General features: G+C 37.3%; 1 protein-coding gene across 1 annotated transcript in view; it reads right to left on the bottom strand.

The window, feature by feature from the left end:
- The window catches only part of LOC150077255 (E3 ubiquitin-protein ligase RNF217-like), a 213,542-nt gene that overhangs the window by 89,694 nt on the left and 106,328 nt on the right, over positions 1-17,520 (bottom strand). The window contains exon 2 of the mRNA XM_090385831.1: positions 4,339-4,504. Coding sequence (XP_090241957.1) covers positions 4,339-4,504 — 166 coding nt within the window. The remainder of the gene's footprint in view (positions 1-4,338; positions 4,505-17,520) is intronic.

The following is a 17,520-nucleotide window of genomic DNA, read 5'->3' on the forward strand; positions in this document are numbered from 1 at the left end:
CCAGAAACTATAGAAAATATATCGCAAAGGAGCCCGGAATGTCAGATAACACATGTCGACGATGCCACCTGGCCTCAGAAACAATCCAACACATCACCGCGGTTTGCAAGGTGATCACCCAGACTAAGTACACTCATAGACATGACCAGGTAGCCAGGATAATACATCAGAAACTAGCGAGGAAATACCAGTTGACCAAAGAAAGTGTACCGTACTACAAGTACGAACCCCAGGCAGTACTAGAGACCCGAACCCACAAGCTGTACAGGGACCGCACCATAATAACGGATAAGACCATCCCGCATAACAGACCGGACATAACCCTTGTGGACAAGATGGAAAAGGCTACCTACCTGATTGACATAGCGGTGCCGAACACTAGCAATGTCCAGAAAACCCATGAGGAAAAAATTCGCAAGTACACGAACCTGGGACATGAGATCAAGGAGATGTGGCATATGCAAGAAGTATCAAAAAGATGATACTTCGCCAAAAGGATGGCTTCGCCAATCTTTTTGGCTAAGCCATCTATTTGAAAATAGTGCAATACCAGGACAACTCGTTTCAAAGGCAAGGTTTGTTATGCTATGAGCATTAATACCTTTGCAGTATCTAAGAAGTTTAACTTCTGCTCGCTGCAAAACACATGAAAGTACATTATTATTATTATTATTATTATTATTATTATGTCTAAGGTGGCACCTAGACTTCCGTCTATCTCCACCTGATAAAGTTGACTTTTTGCAGAACCTCTGCAAAATAGACCTGTATGGAAGGTCTCTTCGCCATCAGGGAGAAGCTGTCACCTGCACAGCCACTCCCCGTTGGCGAATAGACCCTAATGGCCGCCCATATTCACTTGGTGCTGGGCCTGGTCTTCTATTTTAAGTGCCTCATGCACAAAAATCCCGCACCCACCGGAAGTAGTGCTATACCGGTGGGTGCCAGCAATCCCGCTCCCAGGCCGCCCACACCCGAGAGCCAGCAAAAAAATAAAAAATAAATAAAAATAAAAAATAAATAAATATATACACACACATAATATAAACAAACTAAAAGAAAAAAAAAAAAAACACAAATAATCAAAATGTATATAACCAAATCTTAATTAGTAATCATTAGATTATTCCAATGTCTTCTCCGTTGAAAAACAGTTACACAGAACTCTTGCAGTGCTTGAAATTTATCCTGATTAGCAATAAAGTCACTTTCACAGCCTCTAACTAAATTACCAATCTTCACTTTTAGCCTTTCTCTATGTTCAACATACAAACTACAATCATATAATAAATGACTCCAAGTCTCAGGTTGACCGCAAGTGCATAAAGGAGAGCTGACTAGACCAAAGTAATGTAGTTTAAAATTTAATGAGCCATGGCCAGTTAAAATAAACGATGTTACCATAGAAGGAAAAAACCATTTGTTGTTACTATCATAAGTAAATTTAACTGTTGGAATAAACAATCTAGTCACCTCCCCAGTTGCACTAAGATCCCATCTCTGTTGCCACATACCAATCAACTGTGTTAGAACATTTTTCTTAGCTTTAGCTATCTCTATAGTGACATCAGATGTAATATTCATGAAAGAAACCACTATGCCTTTTTTTAAGTAATAACAAATTGCCCGATACACAATGTACAAGTCTAGAGGCAAATGCCCGGCCAAAACCTGCATAGCATTCGTTGAGACTGTTCTGCACAAATTAGAAATAACATAAAGCATTGAGCGTTGAATCGATAACAATTTCTGTTTAAATTTAACGTTAGTAACTCTGAAGTACCACACTGATGCTCCATACGCAACTATGGGTAAAAAGACTGCCTTGTAGTATAAATTTAAAACTTTCCTTTTCAACCCCCAATCTGACTGTGTTAATCGAATTATTGCTGCACTAAATTTTTTAATTTTTTCGTGTAAGTAGTTTAAATGTGGGAAAAACGATAATCTATCATCAATTCTTATACCTAGATATTTCACCTCAGATACTAGGGGAATCTGCCTCCCCTTAATTAAAGCTTTTGGCGGTCGCGCATAATTTAGTTTCCTCTTAAGAAGCATCATAACAGTTTTAGTTGTAGATATCAATAGTTTGTGCAGATCAGCCCACGACACTAGACTTTCTAATACCTGGGCCACTCTTATTTCAAGCACAGCCCTGGATTTACCAGTAACACATAAAACCAAATCATCTGCATAAGCAATCTTATGCAGATTTTCAATTGATTGTTGTAGCCATAAATTAAGTACTAAGTTCCAAAAAAGTGGGCCCAATACAGACCCCTGAGGACACCCTCTCGAAAGATTCCTATTAAACTGTAGATGCTTAGCTTTCAGTATAATTTTCCTACAATACAAATAACTCTGTATCGTCCTATACAATAAGTCTGGACATTGCATACTCCTTAATGCAGACAGAATACTCTCGTGCCACACCATGTCAAAAGCTCCAGTAAAATCTATAAAGATGGCTAACACATACTTATCCTCTGCCTGGTTGGTGAAATTCATGAGATCTTTAATGGCATCCTCCGTAGAATGCCCTCTCTTGAAACCATACTGATAAGGCAGGGTCAAACCATTTTTATCCATGACTTGGTTCAATCTTAAAAATAACAATCTCTCAAACACTTTGCCAAGATTGGCCAATAACGAAATTGGTCTATACCCTCTTGGGTCATTTGTTTTTTTACCCGGCTTAACTAACAGCTTGATAAAACCAACTTTCCAGATCCCAGGAAAGGTACCTTGAAGTAAGCATTTATTATACAAGTTTAACAAGATGTTAGGATAAAGCTCAATCATTTTAAGAACAGTAAAATTCTCTACTAAATCGATTCCTGGGGCTTTGGAAATGTTAATTTTCTTAGAAACGGCTCTCAATTCCTCTAAAGTAAATAGGCTAATATCAACAGACCCAAGGTATGTTACATTAGAGTCCTTGATGCCGTCTTGCTCTGTTGTCTCCCCCCCTTCTTCCTCATGAGGAAACAACTCCGATGTTATTGCCTGCACTGTTGTAATCCAATCAGTTGTTTCCACTCCATTGACGATTACAGTATTCATTATCTCTCCAGGTCTTACTTTATTCATACTTAGTTTATAAATTAATCCCCAAGGATCTGTATTGCCCACACTAGTAACTAGATTTCTCCAAGCCTTTAATTTACTCTCATAAATAGTCCTATAATAAATTTTCTTTTTATTCCTATAACATGCATGATAAAATTGAGCCTCATTCAGCCCCCACCGCCTATACCTCTGATATGCCTTCCTACATAAAAATACTTCTTTCCTTAACCTGGATAATTCCGCATTCCACCAATTAACAACTCGCCTCTTAACTCGTTGTCTTCTTGAGGCACAACTGAGGGCTCTAAGCAATGAAGACTGAACGAAAGCAGCATACTCACAAGCATTTAAAAAATTCAAATTAACCATATTGTCTCCTGAAAAATCTAAAGCCACTGACCGTGCAAAACTAGACCAGTTAATCTTCTTATAAGTAAATCTAGTTAATTCAAAATTATCAAAATCTAAAGAAGTATTTAAATCAGCCAAATTAATATGAAAAACCAAAGATCTATGATCACTATTCGTATAGTCCGTTTTCACAAGCCAATGACAGATTCGTCTGGATAACCCCTGAGTAACTATAGTCAAATCAATATTCGACCTGCCATGAACATTATTAAAAGTATAAGGCTGACCTGATATATTGACTACACACAAATTATTCATTAAAATAAAGTCCTCCATTAAGCGACCTCTCTGATCAGTCATGCCGCTAAACCATAAGTTAGACTTTGCATTGGAATCCAATGCAATAATTAAATTGTACATTAAAGTACAAGATAGTCCTCCAATTTTTTTTATAAAAATACTTTGCCTCGGAGATCTTTACAAAAGATGATACTTCGCCAAAAAGATGGCTTCGCCAATCGTACTTTAGTTAGATCTGATTAATGTTTATTCAAATCTTCACCTGATCTTTAAATCTTTGTTCAATACAAATTGTTTCTTATTATATAATGTTTATGTAAGCGTATCCTTATTGTGATTATTAAACGGACTAACCACACAGACCCCGCTGCAATTAAATAAATTAGAAATTAGAAAATTAGATATAGAAATAATCGTTTCACTGTTTTGACATGCTACATCATACAGTTGATGTTACAACTTAAACCGTTCACTGCAAATTGACCTTATGTTAACAGATAAATCAAGGGGGTATTGCGATGTAAATGACGAAAGAGTCAATTCATTTTTTTTTTTTTTTTTTGAATTATACTTTGTATTTCAAACACGTATTATGAATATTTTGTATTCGCTTACCTTACATTTCGGGCACCGCTGAGCATTTAGTTGTCCATAACTTCTCTCCTTGGCCCATATTCTTAACAATCTGTCGCCTTTGCGAAACTGTTTGCAAGTCATTAGCTCGTGCCATGGTGCATGACATTGGAAACACCAATCTAGCTGGCAAGACGGGCATTTCACCCTGTACAGAAGAAGCAAAAAGGAATTAAAATCGGAAAAAGAAATGAAAAACAAAAAAAAAAAAACTTTCTTACATACTTCGACATTAAAGAATGAAAAAATAAATAAAATAAAAATAACATTCACGTACCAGGAAACATTTGTTCGAGGAACAACATATTGGATTAAGAACAGCATGAATGCTGAGACCTCGAATATGAGTCACAGGGGAAGCGGAACAAAACTGAGATATGGATTGTTTCTGGAATGCAATAAGCATGGTTTGACGGCTGCTACATTTGCTTAGTAGCTAACCGACTTATTCTAAAGAAATTATTGAAAAGAAATACTGCCTTTATTTAAAAAGAAAACAAATCATTTATTGTATTGTATTATTTGTCCAGTACACATACCCTTCAGTGTATTTCTGAAGGATAAGTTTGGTATAACAAGTGACTTGAAGGAATTATTTAATTGTGTGTTGACTTAGAAAGAAAGTGAAAGTAAAAACACAAGGCTGCAATTCATTCTGAATAGAAAATAACTTCAAGGGCTTATACACACGTGCGTGCGTCTGAGAAGTTATTTCTTGTACTTATGAATTTCAGTGTGCACGCCATACAGCAAACCATGACAAACACATCAAGTCTTAACTCATTGTCAAGTACACTGGGTAAATTGATTTGCTCTTGATTTTTGGTAAACTTCGTAGCTTTACTCCTCTTGTTTTTAGTTGTTTTAAATAAACTGAAACAATATAGTATGACGTTCTTTGTGTAAAGATATACAGACAATGGACATAAAATTAGTTACCCGCGTAATTTTTTAGTAAATAATATGAAACCCCTCCTTTAGCAGGAATACATTCATCAATTCTCGTTGATAGAAAGTATCAGCTAAACTCCCTTCAATAGTCTATAACAATGTTAGGGCACTTAAACAATTGAGCTCGTAATTCATTCAGGTTTCGTAGTTGCTGTTGTGTTTTCACTTTCCGTTCAAGATAGACCCATAAGTCCGCTATAGGATTTAAATCTGGTGACCAGTCGGCCAATGTAAATGTCCTTCCATTCTCTCCTGTTCCTTTCGCCAGTTAAAAACAGCAGAGGCCCTATGAAGCAGATAGTCATCCAGAAGTCTTGGAAATCATGAGTGTCCCTCAAATGTTCAGCAAAAGGTACACCCTGATCATCCAGAATACTGTATAGTTATCCATATTCATCCTGGTTGTAAGGGGGTCATTTCATAATATTTAAAACATCCCCAAAGCATCATTTGTTAATTACCAGCTTGTACACCTTGTGCACAGTCTAGAATCTAGATTGTGCACCATCTAGACTCTAGATGGTGTACAAGCTGGTTCATTGATTCCCCTATGAATTCAGTGTCTGGCATCGTTAGCTCATAGGCAAAATTTGGATTTGTCAGACCAATTTTTCAAAACAGCTCAATTTTTATGCCTTTTAACTCATATTAGTGTTGTTGTTGTTATTTGGTTTTTAGGAGCATTAGCAACTAAGGCCATATTGCTCCGGGATATGCCGTGGTCATTCCCTGACCTTTCCGCATCCTCCGTATTTGGGTGGTGACGGTCTCGAACCCCGGTCTAATCAAGAAGTGTGTGCTCATATTAGTGGCATTTTCGTGTGCAATTCTTAACATTGGCCTTTTTTGAGGGATCCTACTCTAGATATCCATGATATGCAATTCTCTTCACAGTGTTCTCCCAGAAATCGGTTGATGAGGTCCTTGGTTAACTGTCTGCAGTAATTCTTGTCTTGTTTGAAATTGATTTTCGTTTATTAGACGCGATATTCGTCGCCGATCACGACCGCTTAGCGTGGATTTTCGACCACAATTCTACTGATTTCTGGTTGATTTCCACTCGCACCATTCCTTAACACTTTTATTACATGTTCTTTCTGAAACACCAGCAAATTTAGCTACTTCTTTAATAGGACGTCCTCTACACCTACCAAATGCTATCGCTCCTTTTTGCCAATCACTAACATCTTTTCTGCACCCCCCCATCATTTGTGGTGGAAACTCTTGCTTCTTCAGTCACAGCTGGTATATCTGTAAGTAGAGAAAGGGTTAATTTTATATTCTAATTTCAATGCCGTAAGCAACGGCTCTATGTATGCAGTTTTCATGATTATCTTTTTATCTTGGTTATAGTTTATAAGTTTCTGAACGCAATCATAATGACTTACAACATAATCTAAAATTTAAAGATTTTTAGTTGTAATTACTTCTGATTAACTCTTGTCTATCAACTTATTTTACATAGTTGTTAAATGTTTTTCTATCCCTCCACACACATGAGGAACTGGGAAATAGTCAGTTCATGAAGTTTATTTTTTAATTTACTATCTACACCACTACTAGAACTGAAGTCTAAGCCAAACATGATGAATGTGGCATAAGTGCTTGGAGAATCGTCATTATCATTAATAAAATTAACGATAATCATGAAAAGATAATTAATGGTAAATAATTAGTCACTGGAATCGATTTCAAGAGACCAAAACAGCATGAAGAGAAGGTCAAGGCTGCTTATCATCCACTTAGCCATGAAAGGATCGTTGTCTGGCTTAAGGTGATTACTACGGTTGAATGCTACGCAACTGCAATGTAAGTTTTTTTGTGACCATGGGAAGGTGTATGAACTCAGACCACACGAAAGTATTTTACGCCGTTTTCTTTCGATAAAACTGAATAAAACGTTTTTGAATTTGTCAATACGTACCTCTGAAACAGTTCATCATAAAATTATAGCTTAAGTGAAAAGGCGATTTCTCTTTTGCCTGCACTTTTTCTATTATTTCTTTTAGAAAATTATGTCCGCTGAACGACTTTTCGCTATACACCGTACCTTTCAGAACGTGTCTATTACTTTTAAAGTGAAAAATAATTGTATCTGGTTTGAGTCGTGTTGCTATTGTTACTTATACAGCGCATTAGTATCTAAGTCCACTATGTATATGTTGCTCAAAAAATTCAAAAAGCAAAATGGTCAATCAAACAAGAAACAGCAGCGATTCAAGACAAAAAAACAGTCATTAAGCATGTTCAAAGATGCATCTTTCCCATTCTCTCTTATGCTTCCTAAATCTGGTGTCAAGAAATTCCTTGTGCTAGAATATTGGGTTCTTAGATGGCTCAATAGTAAGCTTCGTTTTCCCCATACAATATCCAGGCAACAGCTTTATGAAAACTTAAAAACAAAACCTCTGCAACAGATGATCAACGAGTCTAGAGTCATGCTTTTTGCAAAGTTAATTACTTTTGCATGCAACTCACCAAACTTAGCCAATACAAATGTATAATAGCTGCTCCCAACAGAGAAAATTCAAATAACCAACGATTCAAATCCAACCTCTCCAGGTTCAAACAAATAGACAGAATGTTTCCCAGTGCATTCCTTCACCTCCTAAATCAGGGGTTCTCAACCAGGGGGGAATTCTGACTACAGATTGACAGACTCAAACTGTTGAAATATTGATTTTTTTACAAACTACAATTCTAAGGATTGTACATAATTTACAGGACATCACACTTTATTGGATGTCACATATTAAATTAAAAAAAAGATAAATATTTCACTTTTTTATCTTTGTGGAATGCACCTTTTGAGTCAGACAACCTTGGAAAGGGGGGAATGACATCAATCTTGGAAAGGGAGGAATGACATTCTGACATATGGTGAAATGGGTGCATGGGGCAAAAGTTGAGAACCACTGTCCTAAATGATCACAACATTGATTGCAAAAGATTACTCAACTCTGAAGCCTACAGGAGTTAAGAGTCCGATAAAATGAAGAAAAATAAAAACAACAGCTTTCCTTCAACCAGTAACTACAACTGAAAGCCAAATGTGCTGTTCTGCAAAATTTTTATTAATCCATAAGTATAATTCCTATTCATTTTTAATGTTTATATGAAGTCTGCTGTGTATTCGATTATTTTATTTCTTTGGTATCGTATTATCTGCCCCTAGCCATGTGCTGTGATGGGCTTGCTGTATTTGCAATAAATGAATATTTATCTATTTATATTGCAGTGTGTGTTCACGGACCGATTTTCATGTTGTCCGAGCTGGAAAATTCACATGAATGATATCGGCTAACCACAGTATCGAGTGAAGAGAACCATAAGAATAAATCTAGTCTGTGACAGGATTCGAACCCAGGGCACGGAAAAACTGAAGCACAAAGTTAGTTGTCTGACAGCACCAGGGGTTTCTGAAGCATACCGGAAAATCGTTTCGTTTCATCACACGCATCGGTAATGTCATCTACATATTTGATTATTAAAAATATGATATTTTATTAATGAGCGTTCCATTTCATAAACTTTACCATTTCGATCCATATTCGAAACTAGTGACAAATGGCTAAACCACTATACTTGCACGGGGGCTTGAATCATGATAACCCAATGTTTAAGTTGCAAAAGTGCAAAAATAAGTTAAAGAGCACAGTAAAAGCTTTATTATTCGACACTTAGATAACCAGAAAACTAAATCGTTAATATATTAAAAATAATAATAAATAAAAATAACAGAGGACCCAATGCGGATCATTGAGGAAGCCCCACCTTTAAAGTATAAGAGAGAAGATATCATTTACGATGACTTCATAATTACTAAATATCAAGTGGTTTCATATTAACTATAATAAAGGGTCTCGAAGCAATCCGTATGCAATTTCTCCAAAAGTATGAGAAATATTCAATTCGTGGTTGATAGAATCAAATGCGTGTGATAAATTGAAACGATAACCAACTCGGTGGATAGAATCCATTGATGTAGATACGGTGCCAAAATGTTAACAGATTGGTTAAAACCACCCTACTTAAAACCATGTTGTAGAGGGATAATTTTATTGAAACAGGCCAAAATTTACGACGGAAGATAGAATTAAAAGTTTTCCCAGAAAGTTTAGAAGTGTAATAAATCTGTAGGTAGTTATGCAATCAGGGGTGTATTCAGAGGTGGGCAGAAGGGGCATATGCCCCCTTAACCAAATGAAATTAAAGAAAAAGAACACAGGAGGCGTTCTAAAAAACAAAAAAAAAAAATAATAACCCTGATCGCCATGCACCCCCCCCCCTTTAAGATGATACCTGGACCTCGTTGCCATGCCCCCCTTATGATGATACCTGGATACGCCACTGTATGCAATCATTATTTATTTATTTATTTTTTTTTTTTTTGCGAATTATAAAATATATGGCATACAGTAGATTTTAAATGCAGACAAAAAGACACCAGAGGAAACTGAAGAATTAAAAAAAAAAGATATAAGTTTAGGTACAGTAAAGCATTAGCTTTACTGTACCTAAACAGTAAAGGGTACAGTAAAGCATTAGCTTTACTGTACCTAAACTTTACTAGAGAGTAAAAGGGAGTAAAGTTAATGCTTTACTCCCAAACTATACGGAGGTATTTGATCCAGTCCTTTAGAAATCTCTGCTTTGCTGAGATGTACCGTATAAATAAATATGGTTTTTGTTAATCACTAAACGTGACAGAGTTTAATAGCCAAGGAAGTACGCTGTATCGAAGTCTTATGAGGAATGAGAATTTTGAAGTGATTTTAAAACGAATACTAATGTATCTGTTTGAATGGCTGAAATAGTAGCAGTTTTAGAAGATTTTAACAAGTTTACCATTTCCAAAACGGTTTCAGCTTCGGTTTCGGTATTGTTAATTTTCACACACGTTCCATGATCGACTATGTGAATTTTCTAAAGAGTTTATTTTTCAAACATTTGGTATTAGATTGCAACCATTAACGTTGGCGTAAAATTGATGACCCTTGTTTTTAATAAATATGGAATAGAGTCTCTATATTTTTTTAAACTATAGAAAAGGGTTCGGTGTTAAACCAACATGGGTATTTTATCGCTTTTACTAGGCTTTTAGGAACTTAATAAAGTTTAAGGTCTGGCTTGATTCACAACAAGCTGATTTAAATTGGATAATTTCAAGAGAAAACGATCCCAATGTGTTTACATGAAGTTTAATTCGTGCAGATGCTGCTCATACTTAGAATGTTTTAGAGCAAGAACTATTGCTTTGTGATTACAGGAATTAAATTTTGACAATTTAATTCCCATAATCACAAAACTTTATTTTTGTTAAAAAGTTTAGGAAAATAAGTTAGTTCGTTTCTCCCAAGTTTTGAGATAATTGTACTGAGCACCAGTAGATTTGCAGCTCGCACTCAAAAGAAAAAAAAATTCAAATTTAACTTCGTAAATACGTAGTCTCCATACTGACTACTATATTCGTTTATCAGTTCATTTAGATATTACTAATGCCTTTATTTCTAAAGGCAGTCCAAATATTTCATTCAGTGATACCTGATCCCTATTGGTATACCGTCGTCATATTGTTCCTTACTCAGGAAATGAACTATGGAAATATGAGTCAGATGACCTCCATATTTCTGTTATTTTTGCGTGATGAATCAACCTGAATATTAAATATTTAATTTGCTCAAGAGAGTGCTGACTCATGTCGACAAGGAAACCGAAAGTTATAAGTTTTCCATGTTTCGCTCTAAATCTGGATTGTCTTCGCGACGCTACATACTGCAATGCAGGAGAAAAAAAAAGACCCATGAAATCTTCATATCGCGAACTTAATACAAAGCTCGCTGATTATTATGCAGTTCAGGTTTTAAATTTCGAAATTAATTTGTCATTCTAGCGTTTTACTACAGAGCTTCATAATTCTCAATAACCTGGACGTTTTTGTGCCACTTCATCTTTTTTAAAAGAAATACAATTCGGAATATTGTTTTTATATATCACACGCTATATATGGGACTTATAATGCTAAGTAAATACATAAATATCATGTAAATCTATTATTATACATAGTAATATAATTGTAGATTTAATTGCGTGCGCGAGTGCATGAATTTTAAAAAATTGTCGAAATGTTTTCGGGATATTGCGTTCATAATTAAGACTTCCTCCATGTTCTAGGGTACGTGAGCAATGTATTGTCTTCATGTCTGTCAACCAAAAATTCTGCTTGAAAGGATTCAGACATCACTAACCAAAAATGGTGTACACGCCTTGGGATATATACTACATTTATACTACTGAATGATCAAAAATTCCTTAAAAAAGTGACTTCTGGCAAATAATTTCCTATAAAAACTGAATTCTGCTGCTCTTTTGACTTCCAGCAAATAACTTGCTTTCTATAAAAACAGAATTCTGCTGTTTTCTTTCTCCAAGATTGTAAATATTTAAAAGTTTTAAATATTTATTTAACTAAAATTGATATCAGTGGAACTTGTACACTAATATCAATTTTAATGCCTTTAATACTCATGGACTTTCTCTAAAGACCCAAAATATGTGTCCCTTTCTGTGAATGAACCGATAGCGCAGTGTGGTCTTATTAATTTCAAAACTGATGGTTAAAAATTGAACACTCTCCATTCATCTCACTGCTAGTATTAATATTACAATGGCTAAATTCTGCAAGAAAGGAGACTCTTTCTGATTCTGCAAAAAAAAAAAAAAACTTCAACCATTGCTATCCAATTCCGCTTTTAACGCTACTAAATATTCGACGACTACTAAATTCTATCTTGACGACCATCGCAGGTAATTTTCTCCAACGATCTAGAAAGCGCTGCGCAAAGGTAAATCAAGAGATTCAACCTTTTGCTACTCATCAGAATTTTACATTTGCAGCCTCCAGTTATTGTTTCTCCTACCAGTGAAAATATACTCCTCCACTTACTTTAGTGATTCCCTTCAGGGCATTATATACCTCAACCAGATTTTCCTTGATATGTCTAGTTGCCAAGTTTTACAGCAGCATATTCTAAGCCGTTATTCATATGAACACCCCTCACCAATTTGGTTCTCCTTTGAACCGTTTCTAAAAGTTCTGTCTTTTACAAGTGTGACCTCCAGACCTGAATACGGTATTCTAAATACGGTCTCAAAGATGATGGTAGCCGTATATAACAGGATGTCATGAAGATAGGACATCATCTTCATGATATCCCATCATAAACAGGATACCATGTGCTGGGTTGTTCTAAGCTGTGCGCCTGCACGGTGGCGAAGTGGTTTTTGGAAGTGCCGAGGATTAAATTTTTTGAGCACGCACAACGTTCTAGAATGCTGTCGACAATGGCTGCATCCAGAGATTGCATTGTCTTACTGTTAATATGCATGGGAGGCGTATAAGGATTACTTTCCGAATGTTTACTCTTTTGTTTATAAAATTTGTTAAAACTATGAAGAATAGTTTTCATAAAGCAAATTTGATATTTGCTTTATGAAAATGGCGCTTTATTATTGTTATTATTTGGTTTTTAGGAGCATTGGCAACTAAGGCCATATTGCTCCGGGGATATGCGGTGGTCATTCCCTGACCTTTCCGCATCCTCCGTTTTTAGTGGTCACGGGCTCGAACCCCGGTCTAATCAAGAAGCGTGTGCTACGCACTACTGCTTCTGCCTACCTGGCTACGGAGACGCTGGCGCATTATGACCAACGTAGTCCATGCGCCAACCCTAACACAACCAACCAACCAGCTTTATGAAAAACCCTACATTTGGACGCATTAAACTTCAGTTGCCATTTTTCAAAAAATTTGTGCAAGCGAGCTAAGTAATTTTGATGCAAAAAACCTGACACTGGTCATTAACTACCCATTCTACCTTTGGATCATCAGCAAACTTCGACAGTTTCCCTTGCACTCAATCATTAAGAAGATTAGAAAGAGAAGCACCCAAAATTGAATGAAGGGTAGCAAGTACCTTCCTTCAACGACTCCATTTGGTATACAGGTTCACCCTGAGGAACGTTCATTTATGACTACTCTGTCTCCGCACAGAGATTAGTCATTAGAAGCAATTGATCCAACGAAGGATCTTGTCTGTAATCCAAATTTGCTCTGGTTTAGATAATAGCTTTTCACGGGGAACCGTAGCAAAAGTTTTATAGAGGTAAATAATGTTAAAGTTGTTTATTGCATCCAACTGTTTTATAACTAACTGAAATGGTCAGGCAAGACTTCCCGTTCACAAACCCATGTCGCAATTCATTAAGGATGCCGTTCTTATCGAGATGGCGCTGTATCGTGCTTTTCACACCTCCTTTGTGGATTGGTGACGCGTTAGCGTTTCTCTGGGGGGGGGGAGGATTGTCCTGGAGTCTAATAATGATTTTATTAACTTCTCCAGCGAGATGATGCACTCGCATGAAGGCAAGGCTTGTTTAGTATAACAGGATGTATACCGTCACTCTTATAGCCTTACCTTTGCTCAGCTTCCTCCATAGACTTTTCTGCAAGACTGTAAATTAAGTGGTAATATATACCACTTAATTTATAGTAGTCCGATTCCTTGTCACTGGTCTTTCAACTGTAAAGATCGATTCAAAGTACCTATTCAACCAGTCTGTCACGTTTGCTAGGCTTTGTGGCCCATTTCCACTTCAATGACGAAGTAGAAGCAGGTCACACAAAGAACTCTTTTTTTTTTTTTTTCTCCATTTTAGCTGTCTTTCTTCTTTTTCAAGTTCCGTGTTCAATTTGAACGCTGGAAACCAACATTTTCCAGCCAATTCTCTCTTGCTTTGTGAAATAGTTATGTCGTATGACATAACTATTTCACAAAAAGAAAAGAATGGACCCTCTGTCCATCAAAGAATGGACAGAGGGTCCATTCTTTGATGTTATCAAGAAACTTTTTCGTTGTCTTCCTTTTGCTCTTTTGCCTTTAATCTTCCCTTGCAGGATTAGTCTTCGTAGGACATACTGTGTTATACAGGGTGTCTCAAAAATATTGGTACAAACGTTTAGGGGAGATAGGTAACATCTAAAGGAATGTGAATCGCATAGGAACCCATAACCGGAAACGTCACGGGAAAGTAGTAGTAGCAGAGGCACAAGAAGCAGAAATGACACAAGACAGTAGCCGTAGCCTAGTGGTCAGGTGCGCGGGTGCATAAGTACACGTGCCTTGAGTGACCGGGGTTCAAGCCCGTGACTACTGAATACGGTGCTGTTTCTTGTATTCTGTCTATCTTGTTAACTCCTGACTGTTTGGTCGTCCCGGAGTATAAACAGAAAAAAAAAATATATATATATATATATATATATATTTGACATAATATTAACAATGGAGTACGAGATGGATGCATTTCATGATGTCACAACAGATGCTCGAAGGTTCCACCATGAGACGCGATGCATGCGTGACACCGACGCAGCATCGATTGGCGGACACGGTCGAACACACCTCGAGTTTCTTTCACAGTAGCAGCAGCGCAGACGAGTCTCGCCACGAGATCCATTTCCGTCTCCACAGGCGATTCATACACGATAGATCTGAGGGCCCCGCAGAAAGAAATCAAGGCTCGATAAATCAGGTGAGCGTGGGGGCCCAAAACGCCTGTTCAAATGGTCACGAACACACCTTCCATAATGGGCAGGCGCCCCGTCATGTTGAAACCAAATGTTGCGTCTTACATTTGCTGGAACATCATCAAGTAACCCTGGTAGAACTTGTTCAAGAAAGAATGGTAACAAGTATGGGCCGACTAAGCAGTCACCGACCATACCTGCCCACACATTTATTGCGAAGCGATATTGTGCCGCATGGGGGCGCACACCGTGTGGGTTGTCGTGAGCCTACACATGAGCATTGTGCTGATTGAATAAGCCTTCCCGAGTGAAATAAGCCTCATCCGTGACCAAAACATAGGCTGGAAAATTCAAGTCTTGAACACTTTCTTGGAGAAACCACTGCGCAAAAGCCACACGTGCAGGATGATCTTGGAGGAGCAGTAACTGAACCCTTTGGAGATGAAAGGGATGTAAGGAATCGTCGTGTCAGATACGCTGTACACTGCAACGAGACACTCCTAAGGCAGAGGCAACGGCACGTGTGCTGGTAGTAGGATTATTCTGGACGGCATTCAACACTTTCTTTCATGGCGGGAGTTCGCGTCGAACGTGGTCTGCCCGCACTACTCCTGTTACCTCCTAAATGACCCATAATCGCACAAATTTTGATGCACACCCACAAACAAATGGTGGTCCGGTACATGTCTGTCTGGGACGCGTTCTCCATAAATTCGTTGAGCGGCTCGTCCATTGCCCTCTGCTAATCCATACACTAGGTGCATGTCTGCCAGCTCAAAGTTCGTATATCGATGCATGCTCTTCATGCGGCGACTACTGCGCCGCACGAAGTGAAAAGTGAATTGTTGATGAAAACTCAGAATGATTAGAACTGGGTGTCAAGCCCACGCATATGCTGCTTCATTTGTTTCAGCCGAGTTTACCATGGTCGTGTCGGAACCAGTGGGAACGGAGGTAGGTTAAAACAGCCATTTTAACCAGCGTAGAAAGCTAGTAATGGAAACAAGGCATTGGAATTTCCAATTCTTTCAGCATGGATAGACATGGTGAAATTATTACCTATTCCCAATCATTCATTTGTCTATCCATTCTGAAAGAATGGATAGACAAATGAATGAATGATTGGGAATAGGTAAGCTTGTTGGTAGGCAGGGTGATGGATAGATAGGCGGATGGATGGTAGAGAATACAATTGGGGCGCAAATTTTAAGTCTCGCGTAGGGCGCATGAAACCCTTGCGCCGGCTCTGCATATTATGCATATTGAATGCATGTTGTAAATGATATTGTGATTTTCAGGTAAAAAAAAAAAATAAGAAATAGCTTTCGATGTCCTGTATAGTAGGGGTAGTACTCAAAGTTAGTTTGATTGTCTGAGGACATTTAACTTCTTTGGAGAGGCAGCTCTTTTTCTAGGAATCAGAATTTTCGATTTGAACCTATTCAAAGTTGGACGAAGCTAGCAATAATCACACCGCAAATATCACTTGTATGCACTATGACAGTGCGTTAGTAACGATAACAGGTTGATATCCTATGGTTGATGTGGTTATCATGCCGCCTTTGTCTGATAATGAATATCTGGCCACAGATCATACAGGTCTTTGGATTATTTCTTGTACTTCAGCACGAATTTATCTCTTGCATAGAAGTTATTGATCTGTTTATTTGTTCACACGGGGACTAGTATACAGTATAAATAAATAACTTTTCTCTTTACACCTCGGGACGGCCACACAGAGCTAGAGGAATTTACGAGAGAGAGAGAGAGAGTATTAAGCAGTGTGCTTATTTCTCCAAAAAAGTTTTTAGAAAATACAGTACAGTTTTCCGAAATTGAAAAACTGGTTTGAAATTCTGCCACATTGAATTTAAAATGTCAGTTCTTGGAAGTATTGTATTTATAAAAATATTCATTGCCATTTCTGTTATTCCCCGATTTTTTTTTAGGACATGTGTTGTGTCTTATGTAAGGCGGGCCCTAAACGTTAGTTCAACTCCGACATGGTCCTCTGTGATGATATACAAAACTCTGTACAATAGCCATCTGGATGTTGTGATACATATAAAAAGTCGGTTTAGAACTCTTAGAACATGTGTTGTTGACCTCAGAATCATTCGACAGAAAACATACAAATGCGAGAAATTTCGGAATGGGATGTAAACTAGAACGAAAATGAATAAGTTACCGGGGAAACCTTCACTGCATAAATAATATAGGGACAGATCAACAATTTTTTTCCAAAGAGGGAGAGGAAAATACATACGTTACGATAGCTATTGCCTGCTCAATAAAAGGTGCGAAGTAATATAAAACGTAAATCCAGACCAGGTAAGTGCTCCTATTTCCCCTTGCGACGTCAGTGCACGAGGATAAATTATTTGATTCAAATATCGTACACTGTTTTATTTTAGGGTTATTTGCAATATTTCAAGTACACTTAAAAAAAGTCATATCGCATCCACATATGGTGGATGACATTTCGTCCTGCTTTTTCTTCCGACTGCCACTGATTACAAATTATATATCCTAAAAATATAAATGTGAATTGATACATTTATTGCTTCTGTTAAGTCAAAGTTGTAACAAAACCTCCTCCTGTATACCTGTAACTAGTAGGGTTTATA

Source organism: Mastigoproctus giganteus, chromosome 12 (genome assembly GCF_048544385.1).
Source record: "Mastigoproctus giganteus isolate SK-2022 chromosome 12, ASM4854438v1, whole genome shotgun sequence".
Taxonomy (NCBI): Eukaryota; Metazoa; Arthropoda; class Arachnida; order Uropygi; family Thelyphonidae; genus Mastigoproctus; species Mastigoproctus giganteus.